Below are 16481 nucleotides of genomic sequence, written 5' to 3'. Positions count from 1 at the left end.
GTCTGGAGGCGCGGCATCGCCACTGAGGTGTGGTGACCTTGGCTGACCCGCACTCACATGTCAGAGGCTGCTTCAGCCCTCTCGCTGAAAACGAGGCCCCCGGCCGTCGCCACGGTAATGGCTCGACAACACCAGTGACCCAATAGACAACCCCCCCAGACAGAGAGCCTTTAAAGGACTTGCACCGTAATTGCCCAATATACCGGCGTGGGCCTCCCGTACACATATGGACGGGATAAACAGATGTGCAGCGCCTATGTTACAGACAGGCCCTGGTACTGGAAGTGGAGGGAGTCCATGCCCCTACAAGGCAGAATAGAGGGCCTCCCTCTGCAGCTACCGCTGGCTGTACAACTGCAATCCATACCCAAACAGATTATCTCGAACGGAGAAGAAGAAGTACCATAACTGGGGTACAGAGTTCCTAAACATTTCAGAGAGCCTACAGTAACAGTGTTAACGAATAGAACTGTGGCTGTGTGGCTAGGGAAACATTGTGCCACCATTTCTGGAGTGTTTATTTAACGTTGGAGGGGAGGCCATGTCAGCTTGGTGATTAATTGCAGGCCCAAAATGCTGAGGGCACAGGATTTGCACTGAATGGAGCAGACTGCAGCTCTATCTATACGAGCGAGGCTGTACTGCTTCATCGGCTGAATTCTAACGGCTTTGACGGTTACAGTAGTTACGCCGGAGCATCCGCAGATACTAGGCAAGATGCCATTGTGGTTAATTGGCCGGTGCGGCCCAAAGTTCAAGTTATCTGAGTTGGGAACTTTTTTTTGGATCAGTCAAAAAAACATGTTCTGGAGATGTCTGTTGCAGTGTGTCCTCCTCGTAAGCCTGATGTAAATCTCTATACAGAATCATTCTTCCCAATATGCTTGCAAAAGCAGAACATACGTCAATTACACAAGCATGCAGCTGCTGTTTTGGGGCTAGGCAATAAATAATGGATACCAGTACTCAGAAAAGCTAATGAGAGAGGGGGAAGCGACAGCGAATTCTTACCCATGTCTTCTGAAAAAGCCCGAGGACTCAAAATATATGAAAAACAATTAGACTTCATCCACACTTCCACAGCAACTATTAAAAAATGAACATTTGCATTTTGCAGGCTACATTTTTATTCCCAACTCTTAACTGTTTATAACGTGTGTGCTGGGAGTCAGGAAGCAAGTTCAGGGAGTGCATAGTTTAATAAACAAATGAACCAACAAGAAACACGAAGAACGCACAGACAAAAAACAGAAACAATGACACCTGGAGAAGGAACCAAATGGAGTGACATATATAGGGAAGGTAATCAGGGAAGTGATGGAGTCTGATGACGCGCAGGTGAGCGTAACGATGGTGACAGGTGTGAACCATAACGAGCAGCCTGGTGACCTAGACGCCGGAGAGAGAGCACACGTGACAACCTGTCGTGTCAACATTTCATGCTGAATAAGGTTTGTTTCTCTCTCACAGACACGAGGCATTAAGCCGTTGATTCGCGGTATGCGACGTCTCTATCCTCTTCTCTCCAGAACATGTGGGTGACCTTAATAATTTATGCGAGGCAAAGAGACGGGAGATACTGTACGCACCAGTGCAGATTGTGCAGGAGAAACTGGTGTTGTACATCAAAGCATGAACCACGCAAGTCAGTCACATGCAGTCATCTGTTACAAAATGTAACCTTTACCCCGAGAATATGCGGCTGCCTGCGAAGCAGAGTGATTAACCGTTGAAAAGTGCAATAAGAGACATCTTGTATGGAGAACACACATCATAATGCCACATTTTAATTCGGTTTGCCGACGGCTGTTTATGTGCTACTAATTACTGGCGAATAATAATCATCTTTAATCCTATTCAGCTCTATAATGCCAACGGCGTTCACTTACTTTCCATTCATCCTACTGCTGCGTGATGACTTGGCTCGCCCTCGTCCTACACTGGTGTCCTTGCAATCTAATTCATGCCGCCTACCTGTCCCACTCTGTGTTTTTCCACGAGCTGGCTAATACTCCCAAGCCATGGCATTGGGGAGGGGTTAGGGCATTCTGAAGGTCTGCCAAAATAATCACTCAGACAAAAAATACAAGGGCGGCTTGAGTCATTTAACCCGAATAGAGCCCCGAGAATGGACTGTTTGCATTTGGTAATCCCAGTTCGATCAAAAGCTTGAAAAGGTTCATCTGCCACACCAAATTGGTGCCCGTATATCTGTTTGTATAGGAACTCATTGTCGTTTAGTTAAAGCCATCCAACACTCCTGGCAGCTATTCAAGCCCTCATGACTATTTGCTTACCCTCCTTCACGGCAGAATTGGCTTTTTCCACAGCCATTTTTCAAGCTAGTTGTGACATGGTATTTTCATTGAGATTGCCATTGCTAATGCAGCTCTGTAAGGTAAATGTAAGGGTTTACACATGTTTCAAAGGCCAGGCTGGGCCTCTCTGGTAAGACTACACCACCATTTGCATGCCTGTGGCTCGAATCTCCCTCCATCTTCATGTCTGCAGATCTGATTAGAGACACTAGGTCATTGGTTTGTGTGGCTAGAATGGAAATAAAATGGTAATTCCACAGAGTGAGATGTGCACCACCAAATGATTTGTACTGTCAAACTATGATGTCACTATTAGGGGGATGAAATCACATAATGAAAAATGAAACTGTTAGTAGAAACTCTCGGCTGGTACTTTTCCCAGACTCTTACCGACTTACTCCAACATGCAAACCTTGGTACGTTTCCCAGAATATCAATCCAGAAAGACTCTCCACTTGAACTTTGTAGTAACTTTAAGTGAGACTCAGATTTGTAACAATTTCCAGAAACTCTTAACTCTGTTTCTGTTATTACTCCAGGCTGTCTTCTCTTAAAACAGAGGCACATTTTGAGAGGGAAGCTCTGCTCTCTGTTCTGATGTCATTAGGCTTCCTCTGTTCATCGTAACATAGACGGCTGGTATAGCTCAGACTAGAATATAACCCTATAATAAGCTGAACCCATAAGGAGTGTTGGGACAGCCATGTCCCTGAGAAAATAGCTAATATAGGCTGATGATTATCTCTCATTGCGTATGAACACAGAGACAAGCCTCTCACTCTCACAGACTCCCGGACATGCAGACTAACAGCCTTTCTCCAGTAAGTAAAAAACAGGGGAACCGTTGGATTCTTCAAACGCCAGCCCTTCTTTAAAAATGCAGGAGCAATTACCCCGGCTAGCGCCGAGTGACTGAGCACCGCGCGACGCCGTGAGACCGTTCTTTCCGTCCTGAAGCCGGATGCCAGAGCAGAGGCAGGCCAGACACAGCAGATAGACAGCCGGGGCTACGGTTACAGTAGAACAACACATCCCTTCACTAACATCCTGCCAGTCTCTTCCAGCGGTGGCTAAAAAACCCTCAACCCCATAGCTGCTGCCTAACCTCGCTCAGAGGGACATGTGCCCGGTGAAAGAGAGCGGCACTCACAGCAGGCTTTCTCATTCTGCCTGCTCCGCCCTGTCCTTCCAGAATGGGCTGAGGCGTGATGCTATCTTGTACCCTCGGAATTGCAGTTACGCGGTTCAGAAATACAAGGCTCCTGGTTCGCCTGCCCTGCAGCTAATTCTATTCGTGTCCTACTTCTCTGATGTTAATGTCCGTAAGTGAATGTAAAAAGGAGCGTTTACAGGAGGTGCCTCTACCGCCACTCCTGCCATCCTACACAGGGGTCAGCGAGGGCTCCAGGAGGGAGGGAGTTATACAGAAAATGAAGGGAAATGAAAGAGAGAAAAGGATGGAGGGTAAAATCAAAAGGCAAAAAAAGAGAGAGGGAGGGACAGCTTCGAAGACAAAGACAAAAAATAGAGCGTGCACTTGCAGAAACGCAAGACCAGGAAACAAAGGAATACATTGTAGGGCTACATTGGGCATCCCTGAGCCCACTCCACTTCACTGTCGTGCTGTAGGACTCTGCTATACTCCGGCACCTGGCACCCGTGCAGAACCAGCAGCCTAGCTTCCCTCTGTAGAGCAGAGCAGAGCTGCCTGTGGCTCCAGATGGCCGGGGACGGAGAACACGGTGACCAGGGCTCCCTGAGGTCACACTGACACCATCGCCAGCAGCACTCACTCATAACCATTCACTCACAAGCTCACAGCCACGGAGCGTCTGTGGTCATAAGCCATGCAGGGTGTGCAGGATACACTATGCATACATTCATTGTGCTACAGTTACAGCTAAATACACTTGACGGTAAATCCAAGTCAAGTCCCTGAGTCCCGTGTGACAGTTATGGCTCTGCGCGATGAACTAGAGAAAATCGGAAAAGAGAAAAGGGACGATGTAATCTAATTTTCCCGTGTTTTTTTCCCCCCTTCTCTCCGATAGAGTTAATTTTGAACGTCAAAAGGCTGAACACACTCACACAAAGCAGCCGTGATGAGATACGGACGCGAGTGCGTAAGGGGCAGGACTCTGTAGCTCGCTCAGTGCTTATGAGGAGGCGGTGGCGGCGGGTACAGTGTAGACTAATATGTGTGTGTAGATAGGGGCCAAGCTGTCAGTTGATGAATGAGAAGGGGGCCACAGTGCCCAAGCGCTGTGTCATGTACAGCACACGAGTAGATAAATGAAAATATCCACTCCACTGAGTGACAGCTACATGTAGAGGGATTGTATGGCGAGATAACAGGCTCAGGCAGATTTTAAAAAACAGAGGTGTGGGTTGATTAATGATCAAAAAGCCCCTGGATTGTGGTGGCGAGCTAGGGGAGGGAAAACAAGGGAGAGAGGGAGCTAGTTGAGAGGCTGCTGCCAACCTGTATTGTTAAGTGACTAAATGAGCTTCATGCAAGGATTTCAACAGCACTGCCTCGGCAAGTGATTTCGTTCAGTCATTCTTGAAGCACATGTTAAGAATTGTGTCTAGAAATGACTAATTGTGTTGTATGATGCTTTGTTATATGAATATGTTGTGCCATGTGAATAATAGGCATATAGCCTGAGAACAGTGAATATAATATCCTCCACTAGATGTTGGAACATTGCTGCAGGGACTTCCATTCAGCCACAAGAGCGTTAGTGAGGTCAGGGACTGATGTTGGGCGGTTAGGCCTGGCTCGCAGTCGGCGTTCCAATTCAGGTGTTCGATGGGGTTGAGGTCAGGGCTTAGAACCAGTCAAGTTCTTCCACACCGATCTCGACAAACCATTTTTGTATGGACCTCGCTTTGTGCAGTGGCATTGTCATGCTGGAACAGGAAAGGGCTTTCCCCAAACTGTTGCCACAAAGTTGGAAGCGTAGAATCTTCTAAAATGTCATTGAATGCTGCAGTGTTAAGACTTCACTTCGCAGGTACTAAAGGGTCTAGCCCGAACAATGAAAAACAGCCCCAGACCATTATTCCTCCTCCACCAAACTTGGGAGTTGGCTCGATGCATTCGGGCAGGTAGCGTTCTCCTGACATCCGCCAAACCCAGATTTGTCCGTCGGACTGCCGGTTGAAGCGTGATTCATCACTCCAGAGACCTTGTTTCCACTGCTCCAGAGTCAAATTGCGGCAAGGTTTATACCACTCCAGCATACGCTTGCATTGCGCATGGTGATATTAGGCTTGTGTGTGGATGCTCAGCCATGGAAACCCATTTCATGAAGCTCCCGACGAACAGTTATTGTGCTGATGTTGCTTCCAGAGGCAATTTGGAACTCGGTAGTGAGTGTTGTGATCGAGGACAGACGATTTTTACACACTACGTGCCTCAGCACTTGGGGTTCCCATTTTGTGAGCTTGTGTGGCCTACCACTTTGCGGCTGAGACGTTATTGATCCTAGACATTTCCACTTCACAATAACAGCACTTACACTTGACAGGGGCAGCTGTAGCAGGGCAGAAATGTACAGCCTTATTCTAAAATTGATTAAATTATTATTTTTTCTCACAAGCTACACACAATACCCCATAATGACAAAGTGAAAACAGTAGAGTGGCCACTCCTCAGTAAAAGGCACATGACAGCCCGCTTGGAGTTTGCCAAAATCACCTAAAGGACTCTCAGACCATGAGAAACAAGATTTTATGGTCTGATGAAACCAAGACTGAAGTCTTCGGCCTGAATGCCAAGTGTCACGTCTGGAGGAAACCTGGCACCATCCCTACGGTGAAACATGGTGATGGCAGCATAATTTTCAGCGGCTGGGACTGTGAGACTTGTCAGGATTGAGGGAAAGATGAACATAGCAAAGTACAGAGAGATCCTTGATGAAAACGTGCTCCAGAGCGCTCAGGACCTCAGACTGGGGCGAAGGTTCACCATTCAACAGAACAATGATCCTAATCACACAGCCAAGACAATGCAGGAGTGGCTTAGGGACAAGTCTCTGAATGTCCTTGAGTGGCCCAGGCAGAGCCCGGACATCTCTGGAGACACCATGAAAATAGCTGTACAGCAACACTCCCCATCCAACCTGACAAAGCTTGAGAGGATTTGCAGAGAAGAATGGGAGAAACTCCTCAAATACAGGTGTTCCAAGCTTTTAGCTTCATCCCAAAGAAGACTTGAGGCTGTAATCACTGCCAAAGGTGCTTCAACAAAGTCCCATGGTCCTTCTGTAGCTCAGTATGGTCCTTCTGTAGCTCAGTTGCTAGAGCATGGCGCTTGTAACGCCAGGGTAGTGGGTTCGATCCCCGGGACCACCCATACGTAGAATGTATACACACATGACTGTAAGTCGCTTTGGATAAAAGCTTCTGCTAAATGGCATATATTAAAGTACTGAGTAAAGGGTCTGAATATTTATGTAAATGTGATATTTCAGTTGATTATTTTGTAGTAAATTTGCAAAAATGTAATCAATTTAAGAATAAGGCTGTAACGTAACAAAATGTGTGAAAAGTTAAGGGGTATGAAAACTTTCAGAATGCACTGTATAGTGTACGTTCCTAGCCTAGTTTCAAGGCATATCCACCATTAAAACTCAATTGAACAAAAAAACGTAGAGCTCATGATTTCCTCTGCCTTTGATGAGGCTACATTGAAAGGCTACACCCAGTATGGGGATATAGAACTGGCCAGCCAACGGCTCTTAGACAGGCTTGAAAGCAGCAGGATTTAGATGGGCCTGTTGTTATTTCTGCAGCACAATGGCTTCCCCCGTGTAATGTAACCAAACCCTTTTCCTTGCTTTTAACCAGCCCCTCCCTCTACCCCTCCCTCTGGCCCCCATCTCCCACCCCCACCCTCCCACTATAAGGAATCAGAGAGAGTAGAAATGGAGCCCAAGGTCCAGACAGACACAGGCATAGAGCCACTCAATGGCCTCCATTGATTGGTGTTTACTTAAGGCCCTGGATATTTTTTTACATATTTTTTTTATTGAACCTTTATTTAAGTAAAAAGTCAGTTTTAAGAACAAATTCTTATTTACATTGATGGCCTTCCTTCGCCTACCTGGACGACGCTGGGCCAACTGTGAGCCGCCCAATGGGACTCCCAATCACGGCCGGTTGTGATACAGCCTGCATTCAAACCAGGGTTTGTAGTGACGCCTCTAGGACTGAGATGCAGTGCCTTAGACCAGGGATCACATCACCAACAAACTAACATGGTCCAAGCACACCAAGACAATCGTGAAGAGGGCACAACAACAACCTATTCACCCTCAGGAGACTGCAAAGATTTGGCATGGGTCCTCAGATCCTCAAAAGGTTCTACAGCTGCACCATCGAGCATCCTGACGGTTGCATCACTGCCTGGTATGGCAACTGCTCGGACTCCGACCGCAAGGCACTACAGAGGTTAGTACGAACGGCCAAGTACATCACTGGGGCCAAGCTTCCTACCGGGCGGTGTCAGAAGAAGGCCCTAAAAACTGGCAAAGACTCCAGCCACCATAGTCATAGGCTGTTCTCTCTGCTACCGCACGACAAGAGTTACCGGAGCGCCAAGTCTAGGTTCAAGAGGCTTCTTAACAGCTTCTACCCCCAAGCCATAAGACTCCCGAACATCTAATCAAATGGCTACCCAGACTATTTGCATTGACCCCCACCCCTCTCCCCCTATTTACACCGCTGCTATTCTCTGTTGTTGTCATCTATGCATAGTCACTTCAATAACCCTACCTACATGTACATACTACTTCAACTAACCGGTGCCCCCTCACATTGACTCTGTACCGGTAACCCCCTGTAAATAGTCTCGCTATTGTTGTTTTACTGCTGCTCTTTAATTACTTGTTACTATTTTCACTTATTCTTTCCCATATTTTTGGAAACTGCATTGTTGGTTGGAGGCTCGTAAGTAAGCATTTCACTGTAAGGTTGTCGTATTCGCCACATGTAACTAATGAAATTTGATTTTCATTTCATTTCGTTTAGACCGCTGCGCCACTCGGGAGCCCATATTAGCCTGTGTCTATCTCCGTGTCTGCTCCTCAGCATTCTCGGGTTCTCTCTGTATGCTCTACTAGCGTGACTGTAACACAGACCGTGTGTGTGTGTGTGTGTCTCTGCCTTGTCTGTCGGATCTCTTGATTGACGTGTCATAGTAATACAGTAGACTCAGGTGACTACTGTAATACAGGTGACTACTGTAGCCTGTACCGAAGATGATGAATTTCTCTGCATTAGCAAGGCAATTCATGGAAAGGAAATGGATTGAAAAGGGATTTCCCATGGGCAAGGAAAAAAATACATTCAAATATATCTACTGTGACGTTATCTTGATCTTCCGCAACTTGTGCTTTGGCATTTTCTTTTAGGCGCAAACAAAAATAGCTGTCACTTCAAGTTGATAAGGATCATCATGAGACATGCCAAGGCATGCAGAACGTTGCCAACAGACATAGCTATTGGATGAAATGCACACATTACCCATAATAACTATCATTACATGACATAATTGATCTGTGAGGCTTAATTGTTCAGGGGACATACATTTACTGTAATTTCCTCATTTGTGAAATATCTATCATTCACTTATGATTCAAATCAAACAAATACTCAAATACAGAAAATTCTGTGAAATCCTAGTCACTATGTTCAATAAAGTATCGTACAGTATCTGAGTGAGATTCAGTGGTGCCTCTGTTCACTCATAGAGCCGGATGGGAATAGAAACAAGCCTTTAAACGATTCCCTTATCAACGCACTGTCCTGCAGGCTCCCTTCCCCGTCGCCCCTTATAAAACATGCCACAAAAATGCTCTTTCAGGAATCAATAATCTTGTTCAAGAGAAGCACATGCTACGCTCCACTGCACTAATCAATGGAGGGCCAAAATGTTATTGTTTCATCTAATTTCTGAGTTGTACATGTTAATCCTCGCCGTCAACTGGAATGTGCTCATCGAACAGTAGCGGGTCCACTGAATTATATGCGGAGATGTGAGACATTTCAAATGGAGATTGAAATCGCCTTTTCGACTATGAAATCCTGTCGTACAAAGAAGGCGTAAGACAGTGTTTAACTCTTAATATGCTTTTCATCCTAATAGAACCCAGATGTTCTGTAGATTCTATATATTCCTCGGCGGACAGAGAAGTATTGCAGATATGCGTCATAAAATGGAGTCGGAAAGGACAACTTGGTATGAGTTACGTTCTCTAGAATCCCTACCCCCCTCATCATCGCTTGCAGTTATTTATGATCGTTTGGGAGAATGAGGCCATATCAAGAGCATGCTGAAATGAAGATTAACAGACGGACATGGATGACTGCAGACGGAAGCTTAATTCAGGCGTCCTGCCTGTGAGGCCAAGCGGCTGCCATCTGATGCTGGGGCCCAACCTGCCCACCTAACTGCCAAGGCCCTCTCCTCTACTCTACCAATCAATGATAATTAATGGGATAGCAGCTCTACCTCCCTGCACTCTCTGTCAAAGAGACAGAGAGCCCTCTGCTCTCACATCACTGGCCCTGGTCACAGTCCCAAACATACACTACCATTCAAAACTTTGGAGTCACTTAGAAATGTATTTGTTTTTGAAAGAAAAGCACATTTTTTGGCCATTAAAATAACATCAAATGTATCAGAAATACAGAGTAGACATTGTTAATGTTGTAAATAACTATTGAAGCTGGACACTGCTGATTTCTAATGGAATATCTACATAGCCGTAGAGGCCCATTATCAGCAACCATCAGTCCTGTGTTCCAATGGCACATTGTGTTAGCTAATCCAAGTTTATCATTTTAAAAGGCTAATTGATCATTAGAAAACCCTTTTGCAATTATGTTAAAACAGCTGAAAACTGTTGTCCCGATTAAAGAAGCAATAAAATTGTCCTTCTTTAGACTAGTTGAGTATCTGGAGAATCAGCATTTGTGGGTTCGATTACAGGCTCAAAATGGCCAGACACAAAGCACTTTCTTCTGAAACTATTTCATGTGAGAAATTGCCAAGAAACTGAAGATCTCCTACAACGCTGTGTACTACTCCCTTCACAGAACAGCGCAAACTAGCCCTAACCAGGATAGAAAGAGGAGTGGGAGGCCCCAGTGCACTTCTGAGCAAGAGGACAAGTACATTAGAGTGTCTAGTTTGAGAAACAGATGCCTCACAAGTCCTCAACTGGCAGCTTCATTAAATAGTACCCGCAAAACACCAATCTCAACGTCTACAGTGAAGAGGAGACTCATTTCTAAGTGACCCCAGACTTTTGAACGGTAGTGTACATAGGTTATACATATCACTAATTGGCACTAGCTAGAGTAACGAGCCAGGAGAATGAAACCCTTTCTTGGAACATTCACTGCTATTTGGCTTGCTCGCAGCTGTTGGGTGGACGAGTTTGCATGACATGGATATCACACTCAAGTATACATCAATCGCTGATGGAGGCAAGATCCTGTTCGCGCTGACCTTGAGTAGGGGGTGACGATAAAGAGGGGGGGGGAGATGCCTGTTGCAGTGGAGTGGGGAGGGAGGGACAGAGGAAGGAAAGGAGGGATGAGGGGCATTCTAACTTAAAATGGCACAACAACTAGGTTCCAGTTTAATAACCTGTTGTGACTAGGGGGCAGTATTTTCGTTTTTGGAAAAATAACATTCCCATAGTAAACGGGATATTTTGTCAGGACAAGATGCTAGAATATGCATATAATTGACCGCTTAGGATAGAAAGCACTATAAAACTGTAAAAATATTGTCTGTGAGTATAACAGAACTGATATTGCAGGCAAAAGCCTGAGAAAAATCCAATCCGGAAGTGCCTCATGTTTTGAAAGCTCTGCGTTCCAATGCGTCCCTATTGAGCAGTGAATGAGCTATCAACCAGATTACTTTTTCTACGTATTCCCCAAGGTTTCTTCAGCATTGTGACGTAGTTTTACGCATTCATGTTGAAGAATGTTGATGGCTCTCAGAGTGATTCTCGGGTAAAATACAGAGGTAGCCATTTTTCCAATCGGTCCTACTGAAAAACCAATTGTCCTGGTGGATATATTATCGAATATATATTTGAAAAACACCTTGAGGATTGATTCTAAACAACGTTTGCCATGTTTCTGTCGATATTATGGAGCTAATTTGGAATATTTTTCGGTCGTTTTCGTGACTGCAATTTACGATTGATTTCTCAGCCAAACGTGAAGAACAAACGGAGCTATTTCGCCTACAAAAATAATAGGAACATTGGCTATCTAACTGGGAGTCTCGTAAGTGAAAACATCCGAAGCTCATCAAAGGTAAACGATTTAATTTGATTGCTTTTCTGATTTCCGTGACCAAGTTACCTGCTGCTAGCTGGACAAAATGCTATGCTAGGCTATCGATAAACTTACACATGCTTGTATAGCTTTGGCTGTAAAGCATATTTTGAAAATCTGAGATGACAGGGTGATTAACAAAAGGCTGAGCTGTGTCTCAAAATATTTCACTTGTGATTTTCATGAATAGGAATATTTTCTAGGAATATTTATGTCCGTTGCGTTATTAGTGTCAGTCGATGATTACGCTCCCGGACCCGGGATGGGGAGTCACTAGTTTTTTCACGAAACATGGTTTCCATTGCACTCAGACCAGGTCCATCAACAGTGAGACTACCACCAGGCGTACTAATAACAGAGTGACGGCACCGTAGTGACAGAAATATAGGGATACTTAAAACATGAACTTAACAGAGCATACCCCTGAATGAGAGACCTGAGATGAGCTCCTCTGAGATATGAGACAGAGAAAAAGAGGGAGGGAGAGGTGGGAGAAAGATGGATAGAGAGGAGAGGGGGCAGGGTGAGAGGGAAACCATATGGCAGCAGCACAAATGTATTAAACTGTAAATCAGAAGAGAAACCTGTGGGCTACCAGGTGGGGATATTCTCCTCTAGTATCCTCTAGTTAGCTACCTCAGCAGCTCTTCACAATGGGGAGGGAAGATGACAAAATACTTTATCTGCATTAGTGTTTCTTATTGATGACGGAGGACTTCTAGTCTTCTCGACTGTCCCCCCATCAGCCACCAACCAGAGTCCAGGTTTCCACGCCAGAGTTAGTGATGCGTACAACGGCTAGAGCAAACGTGGGCAGCCATGGCGGATGACAGTTTACTGTCAGCCTACGTGCTGGCCAACATGTCGGTTATCATGATGAAGGCATTGCTGAGCCAGGATAGGAGATACGGCTTTTATTGTGTTACTAAAGGTAGGAGATATTGGTGGGTAGTCATCTCATTGGTTGATTGATTGAATGTATTACATGCGGACCACACTGCTCGCAACGTGTGAGTGATGCAAAAATAAATGTACACAAACGGGTTATTTAATCATTGCACACACACTGCACGCGTGTGCGTCAACGAGTGTCTGCGTAGTCAGGCGCTAAAATACAACTTGGTTCTATTTGTGACGCCAATCCCATCTCCTCATTCGTTTTTAGGAGCATATACAGTTGAAGTCAGAAGTTTACATACACCTTAGCCAAATACATTTAAACTCAGTTTTTCACAATTCCTGACATTTAATCGTTGTAAAAATTCCCTGCCTTAGGTCAGTTAGGATCACCACGTTATTTTAAGAATGTGAAATGTCAGAATAATACTATAGAGAATTATTCATTTCAAATTTGATTTCTTTCATCACATTCCCAGTAGGTCAGAAGTTTACATACACTCAATTAATATTTGGTAGCATTGCCTTTCAATTGTTTAACTTGGGTCAAATGTTTCGGGTAGCCTTCCACAAGCTTACCACAATAGGTTGGGTGAATTTTGGCCCATTCCTCCTGACAGAGCTGGTGTAACTGAGTCAGGTTGTAGGCCTCCTTGCTCGCATACTCTTTTTCAGTTCTGCCCACAAATTTAATTTACTATTGAGGTCAGGGCTTTGTGATGGCCACTCCAATACCTTGACTTTGTTATCCTTAAGCAATTTTGCCACAACTTTTGAAGTATGCTTGGGGTCATTGTCCATTTGGAAGACCCATTTTTGCGACCAAGATTTAACTTCCTGACTGATGTCTTGAGATGTTGCTTCAATATATCCACATACGTTTCCTCCCTCATTACGCCATCTATTTTGTGAAGTGCACCAGTCCCTCCGGCAGCAAAGCACCCCCACATCATAATGCTCCCACCCCTGTTCTTCACGGTTGGGATTGTGCTCTTGCAAGCCTCCCCCTTTTTCGTCCAAACATAACGATGGTCATTATGGCCAAATAGTTATACTTTTGTTTCATCAGACCAGAGGACCTTTCTCCAAAAAGTATGATCTTTGTCCCCATGTGCAGTTACAAACCTTAGTCTGGCTTTTTTCTGGCAGTTTTGGAGCAGTGGCTTCTTCCTTGCAGGTTATGTTGATATAGGACTCGTTTTACTGTGGATATAGCTACTTTTGTACCCGTTTCCTCCAGCATCTTCACAAGGTCCTTTGCTGTTGTTCTGGAATTGATTTGCACTTTTTGCACCAAAGTACATTAATCTCTAGGAGACAGAACACATCTCCTTCCTGAGGCTGTATGGCTGTGTGGTCCCATGGTGTTTATACTTGCATACTATTGTTTGTACAGATGTGGTACCTTCAGGCATTTGAATATTGCTCCCAAGGATGAACCAGACTTGTGTTGAGGTCTACAATTTTTATTCTTAGGTCTTGGCTGATTTCTTTTGATTTTCCCATGATGTCAAGCAAAGAGGCACTGAGTTTGAAGGTAGGCCTTGAAATACATCCACAGGTACACCTGCAATTGACTCAAATTATGTCAATTAGCCTATCAGAAGCTTCTAAAGCCATGACATCATTTTGTGGAATTTTCCAAGCTGTCTAAAGGCACAGTCAACTTGGTGTATGTAAATTTCTGACCCACTGGAATTGTGATACAGTGAATTATAACTGAAATAATATTTCTGTAAACAAGTCCAAAGTAGAACAAGAGCCTGAAAGAGGTGAGATGACGAGAAACTAATTCGGTTTACTCTTTTATCTGTGGACTAATTGTCGGAGTAGATGAGCTTCTGCATTTCAGGTAAAATAACCACCAAATGTTTCTATCCCAGGACAAATTAGGTAGCAACAGTAAGCTAGCTAGCTAAATTCCCATGAATGTTTAATGCTTTTTGACATGTCTCCAAGGTAATATAGTTGGTTCAGAGTTCAATTCAATATTTCTGAATATTTCTGTCCTGATCATGTCTAGGGTGGTTGGACAAAATCAACATAAACGCAATGGCACACGAGCGGTCTGGTCAGCATGTTAGATAATTGAAAGTGGTAGGCTCCTCCAGCCGTAGACAACATTACATACATTAAAAACACAATAAAGCCTGTAGGCTTATTTCCAATGTGGTTCTCACTATTAAACTCCAATCCAGTTAGCCTCAATTAATCAACCTTCCGGACAGCTCCACTAGCCGTACCGAGGGCGGACAAACTAGCATTGTGATCCCTCACCAAGTGACAGAGACATGCAAACCCCAGCAAGCCACTTGCCATATGAAACCATCACGGCCAAGGCCAGTCATCCATCACACCACATCCCCACTCAGCGGTTTGACAGGAGGAGCGAGGGAGGGGGGGTGAGGAGAATGGAGGAGGAAGGGGGTTTGGGGTAGGGATGTGGGATGTGGGAGGGAGGGAGGTTAAAGTTTACTGACGAGGGAGGGGGGAGGAGGAGGATGGGGGAGGGAGGGAGCTTAAAGTTTACTGACGAGGGAGGTGGGAGGAGGAGGATGGGGGGAGGAAGGGAGGTTAAAGGTACTGAAGTGATGGGTGTCCTACCTTGGTCTGGAGGTAGTGGGGGTAGTAGTATGTGTACTGAGGGTACATTGGTTGCTGTTCCAATCGCTTGCCCATGTAGCTGGAATCCTTAGCGCCGTGGCAGGGAATGGTTGCGCGGAGGCGGAGGACGAGCGTTAGTAGTACTGGGGCTCGGCTCTCTGACTGTAGGTCCCTTTTTTTCCCCCGTCCACACTGGTGTCTTGTAGCACTGCTGGTCCTCCGGAGCAGGCAGGGTTCGTCTGACGGAGAGTGGCTGGGAGAGGGGTTGCCTCTGTGGGGGTAGCTCCTGCCTGACGATGCCTTTTAGTTAAATCTCCTGGAGTGTTACAAACGGAAGCTGCTGCGTGTCCTGTCTGTCCCTCACTGGCTGGTGTCGGATAGTAACGCGTGAGAAGAGAGGTAGAGGAGGAAGAGGAGAAGGATGAGGAGGAGCAGGTGGCAGTGGCTTTAGGCAGTCCTGCGAACAAATTGCTGGCACAGGACAGTGTGGGAGAGGAGAAAAGGAAAGACAAGGAAAAGGGGGAGGATAGATAGATCACTTTTCTATTTAAGCTGTCTTGCTATAGCTTACCTCGCGCCTCGGCTTCAACCTCTCTCACACTCTCTGTCGCTCAATCGGCTGCTCTCTCTAACAGTTCTCTCTCTCTTTCTCTTTCTCTCTCTCCTCTGTAGTCTGATATCCCAGCTGCTCTTGTGTTGTACTGTCGGACACAGGATATATCCTCAGCGGCGTGCTAACAGATACACTTTGGGAAGAGTCAGTATCAGGCAGGAGCAATCTCAGTGTGTAACAGTTCAGCCAGAGAGGAGCAGATTACACAGAAACAATCCCAGCTCCTAATTGATATGGCACCAAGAAAAAAAGGAATCTCCACCGGTCCACTGGTTCAGAGGAAAAGAGAGAAAAAATATAATGAGAAGCACAATGACAGTGTCCCAGGTGCCCAACAGACAGACAATCCAGAGAGTCTCCTGTCTGCGATCCTCCCTTTTCCTGCTCTTCTAAAATGTGTTCCTTGTTTCTTCTTGCCTGCTTCGCTCTCAGTCACTCCTCCCAGCAGCCTCTCTCTCTCTCTCTCTCTCTCTCTCTCTCTCTCTCTCTCTCTCTCTCTCTCTCTCTCTCTCTCTCTCTCTCTCTCTCTCTCTCTCTCTCTCTCTCTCTCTCTCTCTCTCTCTCTCTCTCTCTCTCTCTCTCTCTCTCTCTCTCTCTCTCTCTCTCTCTCTCTCTCTCTCTCTCTCTCTCTCTCTCTCTCTCTCTCTCTCTCTCTCTCTCTCTCTCTCTCTCTCTCTCTCTCT

The 16481-nt window shown here is 45.5% G+C and overlaps 1 protein-coding gene across 1 annotated transcript in view; it reads right to left on the bottom strand.

Moving 5' to 3' along the window:
* The window catches only part of LOC124012853 (RNA-binding motif, single-stranded-interacting protein 3-like), a 265610-nt gene extending 249342 nt beyond the window's left edge, over positions 1–16268 (bottom strand). Inside the window, exons 1-2 of the mRNA XM_046326856.1 lie at positions 15757–16268; positions 15186–15552 (exon numbers count right to left, since the gene is read on the bottom strand). Of these exons, the coding sequence (XP_046182812.1) occupies positions 15186–15260 (75 nt within the window). The 5' untranslated portion in view covers positions 15261–15552; positions 15757–16268. The remainder of the gene's footprint in view (positions 1–15185; positions 15553–15756) is intronic.
* Between the last annotated feature and the right edge of the window lie 213 nt (positions 16269–16481).

The sequence above is a fragment of the Oncorhynchus gorbuscha genome, linkage group LG24, assembly GCF_021184085.1.
Source record: "Oncorhynchus gorbuscha isolate QuinsamMale2020 ecotype Even-year linkage group LG24, OgorEven_v1.0, whole genome shotgun sequence".
Taxonomy (NCBI): domain Eukaryota; kingdom Metazoa; phylum Chordata; class Actinopteri; order Salmoniformes; family Salmonidae; genus Oncorhynchus; species Oncorhynchus gorbuscha.
The sequence above is the reverse complement of the archived record's forward strand: the minus strand, read 5'-3'. Positions and strand labels throughout refer to the sequence as shown.